Source organism: Mobula birostris, chromosome 3, assembly GCF_030028105.1.
Source record: "Mobula birostris isolate sMobBir1 chromosome 3, sMobBir1.hap1, whole genome shotgun sequence".
Classification (NCBI taxonomy): domain Eukaryota; kingdom Metazoa; phylum Chordata; class Chondrichthyes; order Myliobatiformes; family Myliobatidae; genus Mobula; species Mobula birostris.
The window spans coordinates 40,769,804-40,791,731 of NC_092372.1; the positions used below are offsets into that span (position 1 = coordinate 40,769,804).

At 38.3% G+C, this 21,928-nt stretch overlaps 1 protein-coding gene across 3 annotated transcripts in view; it reads left to right on the forward strand.

Moving 5' to 3' along the window:
* LOC140194983 (integrin alpha-2-like) overlaps positions 1–21,928 on the forward strand; it is a 177,920-nt gene extending 155,992 nt beyond the window's left edge. For all 3 annotated transcript variants that reach the window (XM_072252498.1, XM_072252497.1, XM_072252496.1), the window contains exons 22-30: positions 790–866; positions 967–1,056; positions 3,761–3,863; positions 7,546–7,656; positions 8,242–8,352; positions 10,465–10,578; positions 13,495–13,581; positions 19,536–19,652; positions 20,149–21,928. In XM_072252498.1, the coding sequence (XP_072108599.1) occupies positions 790–866; positions 967–1,056; positions 3,761–3,863; positions 7,546–7,656; positions 8,242–8,352; positions 10,465–10,578; positions 13,495–13,581; positions 19,536–19,652; positions 20,149–20,238 (900 nt within the window). In that variant the 3' untranslated portion in view covers positions 20,239–21,928. The remainder of the gene's footprint in view (positions 1–789; positions 867–966; positions 1,057–3,760; positions 3,864–7,545; positions 7,657–8,241; positions 8,353–10,464; positions 10,579–13,494; positions 13,582–19,535; positions 19,653–20,148) is intronic.

Here is a 21,928-nt window from a genome sequence, read left to right on the forward strand (position 1 = left end):
TTTTGCACAGACTTCTATTGCTAAATCTGCACAGATCTCATTGTAGACCAATTTTTTTAAAAAAAACAGGTGGAAAATCTATATTGATAAAATCTACAATTTCTTAATATGCAAGTGTCAAGATAAAAAGGTACACCAAACAGAAGGTCATCATAAAGATTGAAAAAGAGTAAGAAATATCAAAGAAACAAATGAAATAAGATTTTGGTTGGCTTGGTCATGAAAGAATTGGTTTTCCTATTCTGACACTAGCTACTCACATCCTATTGTCTTATGAACCCAAATGAGTTTAGCTTTGATCAAGTAAACCAAGTTGGGACAATGAAATACAGGCATGTCCCAGAATACAATTTTAAACTAATGGTGAGTGTGGTATTCTTTGCAGAAACCTTAAATAGAAGTTTTGAATTTAAAGAGATACATAAGCATCAGAATATACAACAGGACATAAAGTACAAGCCAGAATCAGAATTAGGTTTATTATCACCAGCATTTCATGAAATTTGTTAACCAGCTCCACAACAGCAAATGTTCCTGGAGAGGTCATCCTTTGAGGTGGGGGGGGGGGGGAAATACTGAAAACTATTTTAATATTTTAGATTGCAGTATCAATATGCTAGCCTTTTTCAATCTATAAAATTTTCTTGTCTAAAACTGTCTCAATCTTTAGTCTTCACTTTGTGCTATTCTTAAGTCAAAATTGTTTTCAACATTGCATTTTTCTGCGATAAAACATGTTAGAGAAACGTTAAAATTAAATGTATTGTCTCACTTTTCTTCTGTTGATAGGTATCTTTTGATGTCAATTTTGACTTCAACTTTAATGAACCAAAGAGGGATACATACATGATCTTCCATGCTGTAAGGTATATACAGTGAATAAAAATATAAAAAGTTCATGATACTTTTAAAAGCACTATAGCTTCTATTTTTGCATTTTATTAACATGACTGCTTTACTTTATAGTGAGAGTATTGAAAAACCAGAAACTGATTCTGACAATAAAAAGAGAGTTGATTTTAAGGTGCAGTACGATGCTGAAGTTCTCTTCTCAAGGTATGGTGCTTGAAGAGCTGTTAAGAAATACTAATCACATTTTTTTTACTTTTAATTATTCGTTAATGTTTGTGGCAATCCAAATTAAGACTATTGGGTTAGATATTTTTTCCATTGTTAACCCAGCCTACATCCTACCTCATCTCCATTCTTGATTCTGTTGTCAATTTTTAAATATGATTCATCTTTCCTGCTACTTCCAGTTCCAATATTTTCATTCAGGTTTTGTTTTTGGACCAGTCTCAGATCTCAGTCGCACTATTCTCATCTAACGTTCTATTTTATTAGTTCAGTGCATCTGCATCCAACCTTTTCCAGAACAATGAGCAAAATTATCTACATGCAATGAAAAGGAAATACTTTTATTGCTCCACTATCTCGCTCAGCCCTTCTACACCCTCAGTGCAGTGCATTTCTTTGACATCTGATCTAAGATGAGCTATAAATTCTCTCCAACTAAAACCAGAGTTCTTTTTTTTTTGTGTGGTGTTCACATAGGGGAAAGTGGAAATCATTAGCAAAACCAACATCTAAATGAACACACTTGTTGTTGCTTGACTTTGAACTGCTGAGGCCTGAATATTATTCAAGTCATGCCACATTGGCCCAGATACATCCAGACTGAATCATTACCTGACAGATTGTGAGTAGAATTAAACACTCATGATTATCAGAAAACATCCGGTGTGTTGGCTTTATGATGGAGGAAAAGCTGTTGCTTAAGTAACAACAGGAGGAGGATATTGCCCTCAAGAATGCTCACTGTAACATATTGAGGCTGAGATATCAGTCCAAACAACAAGCAATCATTAACATAAACATTCTTGCAATTAAATATATTTTAACTAACTGTATTAAATCTACGGAAAAGTTCTACAGGCTGGTGTTTTGCTGTCCATTCATTTCAATGGTCCTGAGTGCTGAGACAGACCATGAGTATTCTGCAGTCCTGAACAAAGAAAGCTAACACATAACAGCAGGGAGGATGATGCTGCCACTGGCCCAAGTTCTCATTGGTGTGGACCTTTTCAGTTTGTTGATGGTTCACAGGAAACTCTGATAGAAGCACTGGAAACCAGGTGGAAAATCTGTCCCAATCAACAAACCTCTGGAGGAACTCTGGATCTAATACTATCTGTAGAGTTAAAGCAATTGTTGATGTTTCTGGTCAAGACTCTGCATCAGCACAACATTCTTACTAAGACACACTAGTTAGTAGCAAAGAGTACTTTATCAAAGCATGCCAACTTCCGGTTAAATAGGTGGGTTACTGAGTGGTGTGGCTTGTTGGGCCAGAGAGGCCTTTTGCACATTGTATCTCTAAATAAATAAAACTTTGAAGACATATTTTTCCTTACTTTGACAGGATGCAATGGGGTCTTTTAAGAGACACTTAGATAGGTACATAGAGCTTAGAAAAATAGAGGGCTATGTGGTAGGGTAATTCTAAGCAGTTTCTTGAGTAGGTTCGCGGTCGACACAACATTATAGGCTGAAGGGTCTGTAATGTGCTGTAGATTCCCATACTTTAATTACATGTTGTTTGACTTGCTGAGTTCCTTCAGCAGTTTGGGGTTTTTTTGCTCCAGATTCCGGCAGCTCAAGTCAGTTGCTGTGCACTCAATGTTTGGTCACAGACAAACCCCAGGGATAAACGGTTAGCAGCTTAGTTTGAGATTTCAACATTTTACATTCTAATACAACCCCAACCCATTGTGATTGGGTGCTGAAATCTCATCAGTTTTTATACTATCAAATTACCTGTTAAAACCCGAACAATACATCAGATTGGTTACTCGTCCCACCTTTTTGATTTGTTGGGCGTGTGTGTGAACTGTTGTCCTTGAATATCTTGGATATACATTTGAAAAGAAAACATTTGTATAATAATAGAGTGTAATCTGTGTTACCTGATTGGTCACAAAAATCATGAGGTAAGGCAACACAGTGAGTATGGTGTGGAGATGGATTGATCATGATCAGTTTAAATGCAAAACAATCTTGAAGAACTGAATGGTTTGAAGAACTACACCTGCTCCTATTTTGTATGTTCCTCTATCTCTTTAAAATAATTGTTCAGAAAATGATCAGTGAACATGGTAGCTACACAGTTGTGTAGCTGGTAGAGCTGCCTCACAGTTACAGAGATCTGGCTTTGACCTTGTGCTTAAGTGCTGTCTGTGTAGTGTTTACACATTCCCCCATTTGAGTCTGCATGGGTTTCCTCCAGACGTTCCTGTTTTCTCCCACATCCCAAAAGTGTATCGGCTCCTACATCAACTGGGCACTGTAAATTTCCTCTAGTGGATGAATTTGGGGGGAGTTGATGTGAACTTGTGGTAAGCAAAATAATGGGATTAATGTAGGAAGTGGTTGGTGCGTGGAATGCACTGCCTGAGTCAGTGGTGGAGGCAGATACACTAGTGAAGTTGAAGAGACTACTAGACAGGTATATGGAGGAATTGAAGGTGGGGGGGGTTATATGGGAGGCAGGGTTTGAGGGTTGGCACAACATTGTGGGCCGAAGGGCCTGTACTGTGCTGTACTATTCTATATTCTAATTGTCCAACATGGTCAGCATGGACTTGATGGGCTGAAGAGCACGTTTCCCTGCGATCTCTGTCCATCATGCTATATCAGAATTTACAGTCATGTTGCAAAATAAAGGTCCCATTCTTTATCTATAATATATTTGATTTTACAGAGCCAGCAACATGCATTTCTATGAAATCAATCCTGATAAACAGGTTCCACAAACAATCAAAGACTTCAAGGATATTGGTCCAGAATACGTTATTACACTCAAAGTAAGTTTTGTTGGACCTTTTGGCCTATTGCATGTAGATTGACTTTTTCATTTCGAACTTCAACGAGTTTCCTTTTTTTCATTTGGGGTAGAATAAACCTATAGCAGTTCAACAGTTACTCACTAAAGTGACCTTTCAAATACTTCTATTTATATACAGGCCATCCCTGGAGCACAAAACGTTCAACTTGTGGACATCCTGACATATGAATGAGCTCCATAACATTATTAAATTCAAAAGTCCAACATAAGCACCTACATTTATAACAAAATGGCAAAGCTTGCTTCCTCGGTCTCCCCATTTTTAGTATATTTCTTTCTTTTCAGACTTGTACACTTTGCCATTCATTACAATACTGTGGAGATATGCTTACTGTATCAGGTTGTATTTGCTGACTTATAACAAAATCAACTTATCAATATCTGCACAAAAGGAACCCATTCATTACAGGGAGAACCTAAACCTTTTACTATACTGAGGGACTTCATGAAGGAAACAAGCAGGTTTCCATAGTGGAAGATGATCAACAATCCTGAACTTACAAAGCCTTACAAAGACATTAAGAAGCTGAAACAGAAGCAGAAAAATATGAAGATTAGTGTCTGTACTCTACTCTTGGTTGGTGCAACCGTAACGAAACCCAATTTCCCTCGGGATCAATAAAGTATGGCTATGGATAATAGAAGCATCTGCTATCAGAGATGGTCAAAAAATGTAAGATCATAAGACATAGAAGCAGAATTAAGCCTTTTGGCCCATCGTGTCTGCTCCACTAGTCCATCATTGCTGGTTTATTACCACTCTCAGCCCCATTATTCTTGTCTTCTCCCCATATTGCTTGATGCCCTAACTAATCAAGAAACCTATCAACCTCCATTTTAAATATACCCAATGACTTGGCTTCCACAGCCCTTTGTTGCAATGAATTCCACAGATTCACCACACGCTGGAGAAGGAAAACTATGATCTCAAACCTAAACTGTCTTGCCCTTATACCCATGCATGGTGAAGGCTCCGGAGTAAACCCCAAGGGAAAAATCCAGAGCTGGAGTCTCAAAGGCATTCCTATGTTGAATTCGACATGGACTAGAAATTCCTGTGATGCTGCTGGTGCCAAACTGCATTGGTCTCTGCCATTCATTTCTCAGCTGCATGGAGGGGGGGGGGCCTCCTGCATGGGCAACAGTTTGCTCTCCATGTTGTATTGCCCTGGCTTAATATCACGCAGACAACTAGGGCACAACATCACTACCCTCTGGCTAAAGAAATTCCTACTCTTCTCTGTTATAAGTAGACATCCCTCTAGTCCTAGACTCACCCACTATAGGAAACATCTTCTCCACATCCACTCTTCCTAGGATTTTTCAATATTGATATGTTTCAATGAGATCTCCCCTCATTCTTCTAAACTCCGGTGAGGACAAAATCAGGTTTATTATCATCGGCATGTGACGTGAAATTTGTTAATTTAGTCGCAGCAGTTCAATACAATACATAATATAGAAGAAAAAAAACCTAATAATAAAAAATAAATAAGTAAATCTTATTCAGTATACTTTATACAGTATAGGTACAGTGAATAGATTAAAATTGTGCAAAAACAAATACTATATATTAAAAAAGTGAGGTAGTGTCTGAAGGTTCAATGTCCATTTAGGAATCGGATGACAGAGGGGAAGAAGCTGTTCCTGAATTGCTGAGTGTGTGCCTTCATGTTTCTGTACCTCCTGCCTGATGGTAGCAGTGAGAAAAGGGCATGCCCTGGGTGCTGGAGGTCTTTAATAATGGACACTGCCTTTCTGAGACACCGCTCCCTAAAGATGTCCTGGGTACTTTGTAGGCTAGTACCCAAGATGGAGCTGACTAAATTTACAACCCTCTGCAGCTTCTTTTGGTCCTGTACAGTAGCCCCCACACCATACCAGACAGTGATGCAGCCTGTCAGAATGATCTCCCAGAAGGCCCAGAACCATCAAATGCTCCTCATATACTAATCCTTTAATTCCTGGACTCACTCAATGCCAGCACATCTTTACTTAGATAAGAGTCCCAAAACTGCTCACTATACTCCAAGTGCAGTCCAACTAATGTCTTATAAAGCTTAGCATTTGTATTCCAGTCCTCTCAAAATGAATGCTAACTTTGCACTGCCTTCCTTACCACTGACTCAACCTGCAAGTTAACCTTTAGAGAATCCTGCCTTTCTTCCTTCTACCAAAGTGCATGACCATACGCCCATACACTGTATTCCATCAGCCAATTCTTTGCCCATTCTTCTAATCTGTCGAAGTCCTTCTGTAGGCTCCCTGCTTCTTCAACACAACCTCACTCCTAACAGTTCCTTTACATTAAGCTCCCTAATCAAAACAGATTCATTACACAAATTTCAAACCAGAATTGCCTTTCCCCTAGTGGGCTCAACCACAAGCTGCTCAATAAAGCCATCTTGTAGGCATTCTACTAATTCCCTCTCTTGAGGTCCAGCACCAACCTGATTTTTCCCAATCTACCGCATATTGAAATCCCTCATGACTACTGTAATGTTGCCCCTTTTCTACCTCCTGTTGTAATTTCAATCCCACATCCTGGCTACTGTTCGGAGACCTGTATATAACTCCTGTAGTGAACCAAATCCAAAAACATTGCCGCTGCCAGGGACCCCATTGTTCTGTTATACTTACATGATGCGTCCTCACTCCAACAAGGATCACTCTAAAAGTCAAGGATATGTATTTGATCATTTATTAGCAATTATCAATGTACAATCTTGAAGAGCTGAAACTTAAGAGACCTAAGCGTGATTGAGCATTATTGAGTAGTCAACAAAAGATAGGGCATCCGTCAGCCTCCGGCTTCTACAAACTGCTACAAAGAAAGCATGGAAGATGTCACTTAGTCCCTTCACTTTCGTCACCCCCACACTCCTGAGCAGTTACCATAAGAAAGGCGCAACACAGAATACAATGCAGATAGAGAACAGATTAATGGCTCCTACAACTCCCATCAGAGTCTTTTAACCACTTGCAGCTTCATAACTCTAGCCAGAAGGATACATCACCTCTTTCTAAGAATTTGATTTCACTTTTTTACCAACAGAGCTACCCTCAACATCCTACCTGCCAATCTCTAACTGTGCGACAAAACGATCTACCTTATTCCCACATACTACATGCATTCAAATATAACACCTTCAGTCCTGTATTCATCACCCTTTTCAATTTTGCCTCTATGTTACACTTCTCTTCATCCCACTGACTGCTTGAGATAGACAAAAAGGTCTATATGGACATGGTGGGGAAAAGGACCGGTTTCTGTATCATACAACTCTATGGCTCCATGATGAGATCTAGTGGGTGATATTTTCTGCATTAGAATGCTGTTGTAACCATGGTGTTGAAGTAGCTAGGCTACTTAAATCACCAGGATGTGTGATTAACCACAAGTGTTATTACAGGTACCATTTGGATTGTTCTGATCTGATGAATTCTAGCTAATTCCATAAAACTGATAATCACAGAAACAGAAAATCAGCGATACAATAGTTTTATGTGATCATAGCATTGAACATACAAGGGCATTGATGTGACCATTCAGTGCTGAAGCAAGTCTATTTCTAAATGTTCTCATGATGAACACCTTGCCACTGAGGATACAACTCATCCACAAAAATTGTATTTTGTAGGTCAATACTGGACAATTCCCTATTCAGACAGTCTACGTTACTGTTAAGATACCAGTAACCACAAAAGACAGAAGTCAACTTTTGTATCTCACTGGAGTAAACACGATTCCGGTATGGCATGCTCATAATTATCATGGATAAAGAAATTAATAGCTATCAGTTTTTCAACACCATTAAAATCCTTCCTGTGGCAGCTTCAACTTAAGTTTATATGAAGAACAAAACAAAGCGAAGAAAATGCTATTGTGACCCACAAGTACAATGAAATTCCTTGTACTTGTGGGGGGGGGGGGGTGGAATTTATAGTCGACTAAAATCATACTTGACTTCAGTGGGAATTGTGTTGGGAGGGATGTACAGTGAAGAGGTGAATCAAATATTCTGTTTTATTTCATCATTTCAAATCAAAATTAACCCAATCATATACCAAACAGATTCCTGACAAATTAAATACAGTAAGATTCATTTGGGAGAGTTTTTTTTTAAAGATTAAAGTCTGTCATGAGCCTTGTGGCCCCTCAGTATGTTTGCAAAATCTGTAACACTTGCAACAATTAAGCCATAGGTTCCAGAAATAAACCATCATGTTTTAATTAGTTATGGATTACTTTTCATACTTGAGAATAACAAAGAGTAAATAAGGATAATTACTGTTATTGATCATTCATTTCATAGATATTTTTCAAATAATTGCAGGAAAGCAACTTCATTTGTGACTTAAAAGAAAAAGTAGATTATCTGGATATCAAACACTCACCTTATTCTACAAATTTTATAGAAGAACGTCTTGAAAATGTGAAAGGTTTGGTAAGTTAGCATCTTTTTATTAAATTTGAATCTTTGGCTAACATTTGGCAAGACGTAAAACTATTAGTCTGGAACACAGCAACAATTAGGATTGTTCTGTTGAGAAATGTCAGCTAATTGCAGAGGATATGGCAGCACATACCAGAATTCTATGCCTGAACACCGCAGGGCTATTCCATGAGATGCCTAGCCAAGGGTCTGATGCACCTTATCTACCCTCTCAGTTTTAGACTCGCCAGAGTCAGCACATCTCACCTGTTTCTGTTTATTTGGATGGGGTCACCAAGCTTCATAGGAAAGATAAATTTAGTAAAGCCTTTTGTCTATTTTTCTTCATATCACAATATATTTATGTATTTAATGAAGTAATGGTAGTTTAGTATTTTAAAATAAATTTATTATTACATAATTAAGTAAATAGAAAACTCTTTAATTTCTTTTTCTTCTATTGTTTTCACAGATAGGTGGGGTCTTGGGTATTGCCACCTGTGGTCAGGTGCAGTTTGCACCACTACAGCTCATGGAAAGAATGAGTGCGTTGGTAGCTGTGCATCCACACAAATGTAGGGTCATGTTACTAACAGAAGTGGCCACTGGGAGATGGTGTCTGGGGATCAGCACCAACAGGCCACATTTGTTCAGTTTCTTCAACATGCTTTCCTCATGATTGAGCAAATGCATTTGTCAAGTTGTACTCCATTTAAAGTAGACACAACACAGTACATGTGCATAAGGGAACTCCCTCCACGTAAAGCAGAAAGGCATGGCGGGAATATCTAAGAGGAAGTTCAAGTTGTTACACCATTTCCCAAGAAAGGAACCAAGAGCTTGCAGAAAAGAGAAAGACTGCCTTCTCAGCACATTTGATGCAATCAGGGTTGAATGCAACAATTAGTTAGTTAGTCAGTCAGTTAGTAGAATTTATTGTGGACCAAAGGACGCGTGGACTACCAGTGATGGTATTCAAAGCTCTTCTTTATCTGACTTGTAAATATGCACTGACATTTTGCAATTAATCAGAAATGTAGGAGGTAGGATAAATAAGCATTTGGATATATATTTGGTCAGGGATATGTCCATGGAAGATTCTCCTGTCAGCTGATGACCAACAGCTTGAATGTAGCCAGTAAATGGAGCACATCTGGTCCTTCATGTGTCTCTCATAAAGGTTAAAGCATTTCTCCAGTGATTGCTCCTTGCCAAGCCCTTGTTACAGAATGTACTTTATGCAGCACTATTTGATCCTGGGTATCTTCTCTAGTAGTGCAGGAAGTAACTAGAGCTATTCAGGCATCAGAATCAGTGCGAAAAAATCCATCGTTTGAAGCAGAGATAATTGCATCTGCATCCTACTGCTCAGAGAAAGGATTTCAGTTTGTATAACGTTTGCATTCTCTGATTTTTAAATTGAACCACTGAGCAGGAAATTCTTCCAAGAATCAGTTGCCTGATCTTCATGGGAGAGCCCTAATCGCCAGAGTGCCAACCTTTAGCTTTCTGGACAGGATCAATGGAGAGAAATAAAACACTGGTGAAAACAACTGACTGGGTGCCAGAGTTGAAATGTGTCTCTACCAAAGGAGGTGCAAGGCGCGCCTTCCCTCTGCTGGCCTGCAGGTCACCCTTGGGCAAGGTGTAGCACCTGCTTAGCCCCCCTCCCCTTCCCCCTGCCTACCCCAATCAGGGTCATGTGACGCATTGCGATTGCGAACAGGTAGTGAATGGTCATATAAGCAGTTGATGCATATCACAAGTCCTGGTGATGCGACCACTGACACCAGGTAGACAATCACTGAAGAGTATTAATAATGGTTGGGGTCACCTGTCACATAAAGACACTGCCCAGAAGAAGGCAATGGTAAACCACTTTTGTGGAAAAATTTGCCAGGAGGCATCATGGTCATGGAAAGACCACAATGGCCCTCATCCTACAACACAACACATAATCAATGAAAACAACTGACACCCTACCTTTCTATTCAAGTAGAGCTGTGCGCAGACCTATATTAATGCTGTTACATCTAGGGAAGTGATCAGAATTATTTTTATCTGATGGAAAAGATCGTAGCTGAAAATGTTGCTTAATCTTACCAGGATAATTTGTTTTTGTAGAACTGTGAAAATGCCAATTGTGAAAATTTTGTTTGCACAATCAACAATCTTGGAAAGAACAGAGAATATTTAATCAATATTACGACAAGAATCTGGGAGGGCACATTTATAAGTGTAAGTATCGATTACCATAACATCATTACATTAAATTTTATTTATTTTTATTTAGCAACATAGCGTGAAGTAGGCCCTTCAGGCCTTTTGAGCCATGCTGCCCCAGCAACTCCTGGCAACCCTGATTAATGCTAATCTAATCTTGGGACAATTTACAATGACCAATTAACCTACCTCATACGTCTTTGGACTATGGGAGGAAACCAGAGCACCTGGAGAAAACCAACACGTTCCACAGGGAGGACATACAGACTCCTTACAGAAGGCCGCCAGAATTGAACTCCACGCTCTGAAATACCCCAAGCTGTAATAGTGTCATGCTCACCGTTACACAACCATGGCTCTCAATTTTATGATTGATCAAGCCCATTAATTGAATGTGTTTATATAATGTGGTAGCATTTCTGTTGAACTCCCTTGATGTCCCATTCTTATTCTTGTTGAAGATCAATAAAAATCTCAGAAAATGTTACAAATAGTTAATAAAAGTACTTCCCTGAAGACAGAATGGGAGATCAATTTTAGGCCATTAATTCAGCAAGCTGACCAGTGAGATTTTAAAGCTGTTATGGAATTAGTTTATTAAGCTGCATTTCCTGTACCATTTTTAAAATAACGATTTTGCAAAGCATATCTTCAGTACATTCGTTAATGAAAAGGTTAAAAACTGGTACTGTTCAAACTTTGAACACTAGTTTTCTTCCAAGAAATTAAAATTCTTAACTGAAAACAAGAATGCTTATATATGGTTATTAGTTCTTTTCATAATTACCAAATATTTTCCACTCCCTGAATTCCGTGCAGATATGTAATCAGAGAAGGACTGATTCCTGGCAACCAGGAGTGAGAACAACAACTAATTTTTTTCCCTATAACCCATGGCACTGATACTAAATGGGCAGCTCTGCCACCTCATCGGCAGTAACTGTGGTTTAGTCCATGCTGCCCTTTTCATATTAGCATGGTTCAGGAAGGCCAAAATATATTTAGTGGGACATTGCAAACTATACAATAAAAAGGAACCAGACAGATAAGGAATGTTGCTGAATCCACCACTTATTTTGAAGTTCAAAGTAAATTTATTATCAAAGCATATATACTGTAAGTCACCATATACAGATTATTTTTCTTGCAGTATACTCAATAAATTCAATAACCATACTAAAATCAATGAAAGACTGCCCAACAGGGTGGACAACCAGAGTGCAAAAGACAATAAACCATGCAACTACAAAAGAAAAAAAATGATAATAAATAAATAATAACTCTCAAAAACATGAGACAAAGAGTCCTTGAAAGTGAGTCCATAGGTTATGGGAAGTAAATGTTATTATTAAAGTACGTATGTCACCATATATAACCCTGATATAATCTATGTATAGAATAATAATGATATCAGGATATATGAAAGATCAACCATAGTGTAGAAGACTATGCGAATGCAAATATAAATAAATAGCAATAAATAACGAGAACCTGAGATAGAGTCCTTAAAATGAGATCATTGGTTGTGGGAACATTTCAATGATAGGACAAGTGAATGTAGTTATTATGAGCCTGATGGTTGAGGTGTAGTAACTGTTCTTGAACCTGGTGCTATGAGACTTGAGGCTCTTGTACCTTCTTCCTGATAGCAGCAGCGAGAAGAGAGCATGATGATGGATGCTGCTTTCCTGCAACAATGCTCTGTGAAGATGTGCTCAGTGGTTTTACCTGATACGGACTGGACCATAAACTCTACATTTTACATACTTATAGCATTTAATTAAAATACGTTTAAGATATCAATAAAGGTGATTGTTTTTATTCATATTTCAGGGTATAAGCTTCAGTGGCAAGATAGGATTTGTTGCCCACCCATTATTGCCCTTGTGAGGGTGGTGATATTCTACCTTTCACTGCTATCCCTTCTGGTGAGGGTACACTGTCAGTGTTTGTGGGTGGGGAATGCCAGGTCTTAAATCCATTGATGATGAGGAGCAGTGATACATTTCAAAGGTAGGATGACATACGAATTAGATGAGAAGCTGCAGACTGTGATCCGCTGATTTCCCTCCTGTACTTTATTGTAGAGGTCGTAATTTTGGATGTACATTTGATCAGCCCAGTTGACCAACTACAGTGCACTTTGTAGCTGCTAGACTTGACAGCAACTTTGCAGTCATGATGTTTGGAATGGACTTTTTAGGATGGGGTATTGGGTGTGCATCAGATGAACTGCTTGGTCTTGGGTAGTGTTGAGCTTTTTGAACTTGTCATGGCATGCATCCAAAGTGGAGAATATTTCTTCACACTCCTGTTTTCTGCCTTGTAGGGCCTTGATGTCTTTGTCTTCGGTTTTACTCAGGCTGCTTGGTGACACGCTTGGTTAAATTTTGCATTGGTGTGAAGGGCAGTCCCTTTCACCTCACATCACCTCCAGAATGTGATTGTTTGGTCTGTATTTGAGTCAAGGTTGTGGTAGTAAATTCCACTTGATAGTGTTGCCTACAGTACTTTTATGGGAGAGAGTAGACTCATTAGGTATTAATTAGTTGGAATGATTTTTTTTTCCCTACTTTTCACCAATTGTATATAAATGAGGAATTTTCCACATGGTGACCTAGTTGCCAATGTAGTAATTGTACTGGAACAACTTTGGCAAGAGACAAAGCCTGAGCTGGTTTGCAATTTGTCAGTATGGACCTAAGATCTTTACAATTTTAAATATCTTCAATAATTTCATAATAGCACATTGAGTGGATCAAAATGGCTGAAATAATGGTTTTATTTACACTCAAGATATCAGGATGAAGGCAATTTGGATTGCATTTACATTTATTTTTGTCTTAATTGCATTTCGTTTGAATTCCTGTCAGATGAAATGATCAGTTTTAAAAAAACCTTTACTAACAACCTCTTCACGCTTTATTTTAGGCCTCCTTTCAAAGCCTATCATTGACTCCATCTGCACAGATTGCAACAGACAAGCAATTATTGGTCATCAAAAATAATACATTAACAGTGAGTGTCTTAAACTTTGTCACTGTAATCCTTTTGCATTTTTTCTAATTGTATATTGAATCAAAACTTTTTTCTCCAGTTGACCACATATAATAAACAGAAGCATAGCTTTATTGAGGAAGAATAGAAATAAAAAAATTACTTCTGGGCAAAGTAGAAACAATCATTTTAAAATGATACAATTTATGAAGTTAAGCATTTGTGAACTTCAATGGCGTCATTTTAATTTTTCTGCTTCTGTCTAATCAAATGTTGGGTCTGGTTTTCCATGCAAATGGTTGTGCTTATATTTAAGTATAATCAGGCGTCCCTGCAGGATGTGAATGTGAATTTCCACATGCATTGCAGCTCCTAGGCTGGGAAATCTATGCAGAAACAATGCAGCTTAAGCCTCCTACACACCCAGAGGACCACATTCAAATGAATGGGGAAATTGGCAGTTGGGAGAAAGCTGAGATTTTTTTTTCCAGTCTATGTAAATAATTTTCACAGAGACCTGAAAGACTGCAGATGCTATAATCCGGAGCAAAGCATGTGTGGGGGCAGCATTTTGCACCCTGAAATTACTTTCATTAATTTTCAGTTTGATTCAGTATAAAATTTTAGTGTGAATATGTTATTCATTTGTCAAAAGAAATATTTTAAGTGATGTCTTTAAAATTTTCACAGCCCCTTTCCCTTCTCCACGACCATTGAATGTTTGAGTTTCAGAAACATTCACAATCTTTCAAAGGCCTGATAGTGGTTACACCTGGTGAACCTTGGGCCAGGGTTTATCCAGCTGTCCAAGCTATGAATTTACACCCACACTTGCGTGTAGATAGCTGCTTCCAGGGTGAGACCATCCATCCTAGACCATGTCAGAAGAAACAGCAAGAGCAGATCTTTCCCATTAATTATATTATTTCAATGAAGTAAACATTTTGTACAGCAAAACAATAATCCATTGTCCAACTATTCAGAATGCCAATGATTCACTATTTGGCTCACCAGATGTTAGTTCATACACTCTCATTAAATTCATTTGGAACACAGTTCCCACTCTCCCATTAGCATACAAAGACCCCAGCTCTCTCTCTCTCCAATTAACACATAGTGTAAACACACACACTTTATAATAAATCATTTACAACAATAAGCATGCAAACTCTTTCATTCTTACATTCACAGTCAATGCTTTCAGCACTGTGTATTGCATTTGTTAAGACCAACAGGACTGTTGTTACTCGGGTGCCCCCCTTGGGTGGTACCCTGCTACAATAATTGAGGAGCTTCCTCATCCAACCTGACCTCTCACTCTCCAGTAGTGGAAGAACCCTGTACTGTGGTCCTTCCACACTGAGCCTTTGCAGTGGCTGCACCAAGCATCAGTGCATCCTTCTGCACTGGAATGTGCCAGTCAGCAGCATTCCTCCAAGGACTTCTTAACGTGCTGGTAGACTAACCTTCGGGCAGAACAAAGGGCATCATTCACTGAGTTGATCATCTGCAAGCAGCACTTGATGTCTATCTCCATGTGTGTGTGTTCCCAGGAACAGCCCTTAGATCAGAGTTCTCTCTCTCAGGATGAGCCATGAAACATGACCTTCCATATTTCTCCCAATCAGATCCTTCCTGCATGTCCAGACCATTACCACGACTGCATGCTGCCTGTGGGTTGACTGTAATAGTAACAAGATGGTTGCTGTCTTCTTTATGTGGACAACAGCAACCATCTCGTCACAATTACAGTCAGTCCACAGGCAGCATACAGTTGTGGTAATGGTCTGGATATGCAGGAAGGATCTGTTTGAAGTGGGCCTCTTGCATTGTCAGCAAGATAAGTCTTGGTTCCTGTTGGTGAGGTCTGGCAATGAAGCATTCTGCCAGAAGGTCTGATCAATCTGTTCAGGACACCATCCCATTGTCTCCATCAAGTCCTTACTAAACTATATTTCCCTCAATTTGAACTAATGTTATGTTTATTTTTTGTTCTGTTGTATAAATGGTGTATAATTTGTTAATATAAGTTCATGTAATTTATGCTCGTAATGTACAGTATATTTGCACACAAAGCTAATTTTCATGGCATTGATACACAAGAAATATATGCCCATGACAATAAAATTGAACTTGAACTAGTTTCATTCGTAAAATATGTCCTATATATGCCTGAATCATATCAAATCATTGACTTTAAAGGCCAATTATTTCACCAGCCGCCTTGCTGATATCCAGAACAGACTCTTCCATCCAGACAATGCCTAACTCGCCCATTATCCTTTCCCAACTATTTTCACTGCCAATTCAACACAGTGGATTCATGTTTCTTGCCCTTCAAGCTCTCTTCAAGGTGTTATAATGTAAGCCCTCTACAACTTTTGTAAAACTTCTGATCTCCAGGAGACCAACTTATATTTTGAGCCCCCATGACCTCTGACCTGCTAGGCACCATTGGTTGCTTCTCTGCCGCAATCACTGGTGTATCTTTCACTGATCTTGGGCTCTCTGTATCAGCAGCCCTTCCCTGAGGTTATTTACCTTGCTCATCTTTCTTTGCCTCTGAGTGTCCTCAAAAACTAACCATAAAATATACTGTTGCTTTGTATATGAAATTGCCATAAACAGGATTCAATGAACAAAGAAAGACATTAAGAAAAACTCACTCCTGCCCCTAACAAAATAATGCTGGAAACACTCAGCAAAAATAGAAGCACCTGTGGGAAGAGAGCAAAAGTCAATAGCTCAAGTTAAAGACACATTATCATCACTTCTCTCCATGCCTGACCAATGCAAAGATGTAGCATGCTGCTGGGAGGAATGGGGTATTGTGGGGTGTGGTGTTGATGGAAGGAATTTTTTTAAAATGTGCTTCATTATTTTGTGACAATTGAAATTAAGACTATTAGATGGGGCAGGCCACTTAGCTCATCTAATCCATGCCAAAAACCATTTTGACTGCTTACTCCGATAGACCTGTACCAGGACTATAGCCCTCCATACCCCTACCATTCATGTACCTTTTCAAACTTCTTTTAAGTATTGAAATCGAGCTTGCATGAACCACTTGTGCTGACAGCCCGTTTCCCACTCTCACAACCCTCTGAGGGAAGCAGTTTCGCCTCGTGTTCCCTTTAAAATTTTCAACTTTCATCCTTAACTCATGATGTCTGGTTGTAGTCCCACCCAACCTCAGTGGAAAAAGCCCATTTTCATTTACCCTTTTTATACCCCTCATAAATTTGTATACCTGTATCAAATCTCCTCTCAACCTTCTACATCCTATGGAATACAGTTCTAATCTAGTCAATTTTTCCTTGTAACTCAGATATCCTGGAGAAACATAAAAGAATGAAAGAAACTTCTTTACTTCTCTTTGGCTGAAACATTTCTAATTGATAACTCAGCAGGAAAGCCACAATTTAATTTAAATTGCAATGATAATTTTGAAATTATTACTGTAAGCCAATACAGGCATACAAAATGATGCCAGTCTTGGGCCACAGTAATAATGAGGGAAAAGTCAGATGTATCAGTATTACAGTGGAGAAAAGGGAATTACAGAGGCATGAGCGAGGAGCTTCCGAAAGCTGATTGGAAGGGACACTAGCAGGAATGATGGCACAGCAGCAATAGCTGGAGGTTCAGGGAGGATAGATACACCCCAAAGAATTAGTAGTACTCTAAAGGCAGGATGACACAACCATTGCTGACAAGAGAAGTCAAAGCCAACTTAAAAGCAAAAGGGAAAGCATATTATACAGCTAAAAATAGAGGGAAGTTAGAGGAGAGAGGATCTGGAAACTTTTAAAAACCAACAGAAGGCAACTAACAAAGCCATAAGAGGGGAGAATATGAAATATGAAGGTAAGCTAGCCAGTAATATAAAAAGAAGTATACCAAAAGTTTTTTCAGATATACAAAGAGTAAAAGAGAGGTGAGGTTAGAAATTGGACTACTGGAAATGACTCTGACGAATTAGTAATGGGGACAAGGAAATGGCAGATGAATTGAAGAAACTAGCAGTATGCTGTAAGTTCAAGAGTATCGGGGACAGAAGAGAGTGCAGTTGGTATTACTAGGGTGAAGGTGCCTCAGAAATTGAAAGATCTGAAGGTAGTTAAGACCAAATGGATTATACCCCAGCATTCTGAAAGAGGTAGCTGAAGAGATTATGGAGGCATTAGTTTGATCTTTCAAGAAACAATAAATTCTGTCATGGTTCAGAGGATTGGAAAATTGCAAATGTTTCTTCACTCTTCTATAAGGGAAGGAGGCAGAAGAAGGTAAATTGTAGGCCAGTTAGTTAGACTTCAGTAGTTGGGAGGATGTTGGAGTCAATTGTTAAGGATGAAGTTTCGGGGTACTCAGAGGCACATGATAAAATAGGCCAAAGTCAACATGGTTTCCTCAAGGGAAAACCTTGCCTGACAAAGCTGTTGGAATTCTTTAAAGAAATAACAATCAGGATGGACAAAGGAGAATCAGTGGTTGTTGTGTACTTGGATTTTCTGAAGACCTTTGTCAAGATGCTGCATATGAGGTTGCTTAACAAGACAAGAGCCCATGGTAATACAGGAAGGATATTAGCGTGGACAGAGCATTGGCTGATTGGCAGAAGGCAATCAGTGGGAATAAACAGAGCCTTTTCTGATTGGCTGCTAGTGACTAATGGTGTTCCACAGGGAACAGTAGAATTGATGGCTTAGTGGCCAAGTTTGCGGACAATACGAAAATAAGTGGAGGGGCATGTAGTGTTGAGGAAGCAGGGAGGCTGCAGAAGGACTTGGACAAATTGGGAGAATGGCCCAAGAGGTGGCAGATAGAATATAGTGTCAAGAAGTATATGGCTATTGCACTTTGGTAGAAGTAATAAAACCATAGACTATTTTCTAAATGGGGAGAAAATTCAAAACTTCGAGGTGCAAAGGGACTTGGGAGTCTTGTGCAGAATCTCCTAAAGGTTAATGTACAGGTTGAGTCATTGGTGAGGAAGGCAAATGTTAGCATTCATTTCAAAAGCACTAGAATATAAAAGCAAGGATGTAATGCTGAAGTTTTATAAGGTACTGGTGAGGCCTCACTTGGAGTATTGTGAGCATTTTTGTGCCCCTTAGTTGAAAAAGGATGTGCTGGCATTGGAGAGGGTTCAGAGGAGGTTCACGAGAATGGTTCCAGGAATGAAAGGCTTGTAGAATGAGGAGCGATTAATTGCTCTGGGCCTGTACTCTCTGGAATTTAGGAGAATGGGCGGGGGGGGGGGGTGGAATTCATTTAGAACTATCGTATGTTGAAACGCCTAGATAGAGTGGCAGTTCCTTATGCTGGGGTGGTCTAAGAACAGAAGGCACAGCATCAGAAGAGAGGGACATCAGTTTAGAATGGAGATAAGAAGGAATTTCTTTAACGAAATGGTGGTGAATTCGTGGGATTGGTTGCACATTGGCCATTTATGGTGGAGGATGATAGATTCTTGATTAGTCAGCGCATGAAAGGTTACAAGGGAAGGCAGGAGGATGGGGTTGAGAGGAAAATGGTTCAGCCATGATGAAATGTCAGAGCAGACTAAATGGGCCGGTTGGTCTTATTGTTTTTTAAATAATGGCCCCACTGCCATTTTCAGCTATTCTATGTACAGCAGTACAAAATTGCTGACCATAAAATCCGGTGGTTTTTAAACTTACTCTGATTCAATTTGCTTTTAAAGTAATTAATTATATAAATAAACAAGTTCCAGTTAGGTCCTGTGTTGCTGAATTCCTTAAGTATCTTGTGTGTGTTGCTTTGGATATCCAGCATCTGCAAAATTTCTCCTGTGGATGTTTACAGTTAGAAAATGTAAGTCTTCTGGCTTGACTACTTGCATGGTCTGGGACCACGTGATCAATTTGTGCATGCTTTTGTTCTGAGTTTTTTTTTAGGTTGAATGGAACTTTGATTTAACATTTCACTGCGCATTTCATTTTCACTTTTAGATCCCAGTTACATTAATCAAACCTGTAGAAAAAAAAGATGTTCCCACAACAGTGATTGTGGGAAGCATCATTGGTGGATTACTTGTACTTTTAGCTCTCGTTGCTGCCCTGTGGAAAGTAAGTGACTTCTTCAGTTTTCAAATTATCACAAAACACAGAAGGAGTGAGACCCTATCTGAATATCAAATTTACCTTTATGGTTTTGAGTCCTCAGGAAATATTTTTCATGGCTCACAAAGTTCTTTAACTGACTAATAGAAAATATGCTCCTAATAACTAATAACCTATTTAATATATGTTCACATGTGAAAACGTCTATCCGATGCTTTAATTGATAGGGTTATAAGGCACAGTCTCAAGGTGCTTATTTCCAGGCATAATGTTCAGATATAGACTGTTTCACCAATAATATCTTCATTGGCTCTCTGCAAGAATAATGCTAATGGCAGTAGCCAACTTTCAAATAGTGAGCAAGAAGTTCATTGTAGCCAGAGCACAAGATATACCCCAGTATCATAAACTATGCAAATATAATTCTAAATAGCAGTATGTCTTTATGTGACAATGTGTTCTTTTAACTGCAAGGAATGAACATTTATTTTATTTTAAATAGCTTGGATTCTTTAAAAGAAAATACAATAAACTGGCAAAGGATGAAGAGGATAATGATGACAATGGCAATGATGATCCTGCTGAAGAATAATGAATTTCACTGTGAATTGTACAGGTTCTGCTTAGACTGAACTGTTGAATATGACTGGTAGCAAGTGATTATGCTAGATGTATCCATATTAAGTCACTACCAAGTGGGTATCATTACAGAAAAGAAAAGCATGAATGCTGGATAGATTCAATGTTTACATTTTATGGAGATGTAATTTCCACTTTTGGGGGGAAAAAAAGCAAAACTAATTGCTTTTCTTTCTATTTTTTAAATGCGTTAAAATGTCACTTTAAGTTGTGCTGTTTCATTCATAAATAGTAGATTATGACTAAACATGGTTAATTTCCCATGTTAACTTTTAGGAATTTAATAATTGATCGCTTCTTTATGATTTCGGAATCATCCATGTCAATGAGGCAGAGGGGCCACAAAGTTGGATTTTTTTCAAAATCTTCTTGAATTTAACATAATGTGATGAGAGTTGCTTATGGTATTTTGTGAAAATTTTGGTACTGAGAAAGACAACAAAATGTGCTGTACAATAATACAGTATTTTCAACACTGTAGTTGATGAGTTCGGGACCTCTCAACAAAATTCAAAGAAATACAACTTCCATTTTAGGATGTTCTATCATCTTCCTACCCAAACATAGCAGCCAAACAATTATTTTATAATATGGGATGCTTTACTCTGTCATTGAGATACTGAGGGCACCTTTCTATATTTTTTAAACATACCGTACATTTAGTTGACAGGAAACCTTCCTCATTATGGTAAAATTTCAAAGGATTGCAGGCAATCCTTCTGTAGGTTTCCCAAGTGCACTGTGACCAAGATTCCCTGATGCTAGTCATCTTCAGAACATTGTCCCCAGTGACTACTTTGCACCCAGGTAAATATTAGATTTGATCCAGAAACACAGATGATGATTAGAACTAATACTTTAATAATAATAATAACCCAATAATAGTACCTCATAGGGCATATTGCAACATTGAATGTTATCTTTAGACTGAAAGTTGTATTACCATCTAAAACACTTTCAAAATTAATATTTGCTTTCTTATTGAAATTTGTTTATACTTCACTTGAAAACACCTCAATTTCACAGTACTCTACAAATGCTAGATTTCAATATTACTATTTTTGTCAGAGCAATACTCAATTAAAATCATGACAGTTACATGGATTTATTAAAACCAACATTTTGCTACATGCAAATTTCAGGTTAGTAATACATTACTATGTAAATAAGACTTACAAAATACCTTTAGAATAGTATTAAAATTTTATTTAACAGATCTATGGGAAATGGTTACTATTACAAGAATTCTCTTGGAAAAACTTTTCTAATCAGGCATGTTTTAAATACTGTGATTAGTACATTTTCTATGCATCAACTTTTCTACCACCAATATTTATATTTGAATTTTTGTTTCTTGAAGTGTTCAAAAACAATACTGCCCAAAAAACTTTAGGAACAAATGTGCTGAGCACTCTGGTGATCTATGTACAAGCTAGTCATGGTGCACTCCTGGGACTTTACATAATGCACTGACGGGTATATGCTTCTAATACTTATAAAGTGTTTCCCCCCCAAACTGTATACTACTATTTTAAAATTGGATTGAAAAGTGAAAAGGGTGTCTAGCTATCCATTGCCTTTGTTTTATGTGAAATGTCTGTATCTCTAAATTTATAGCCTTTATTAAAAAAAAATTAACAAGT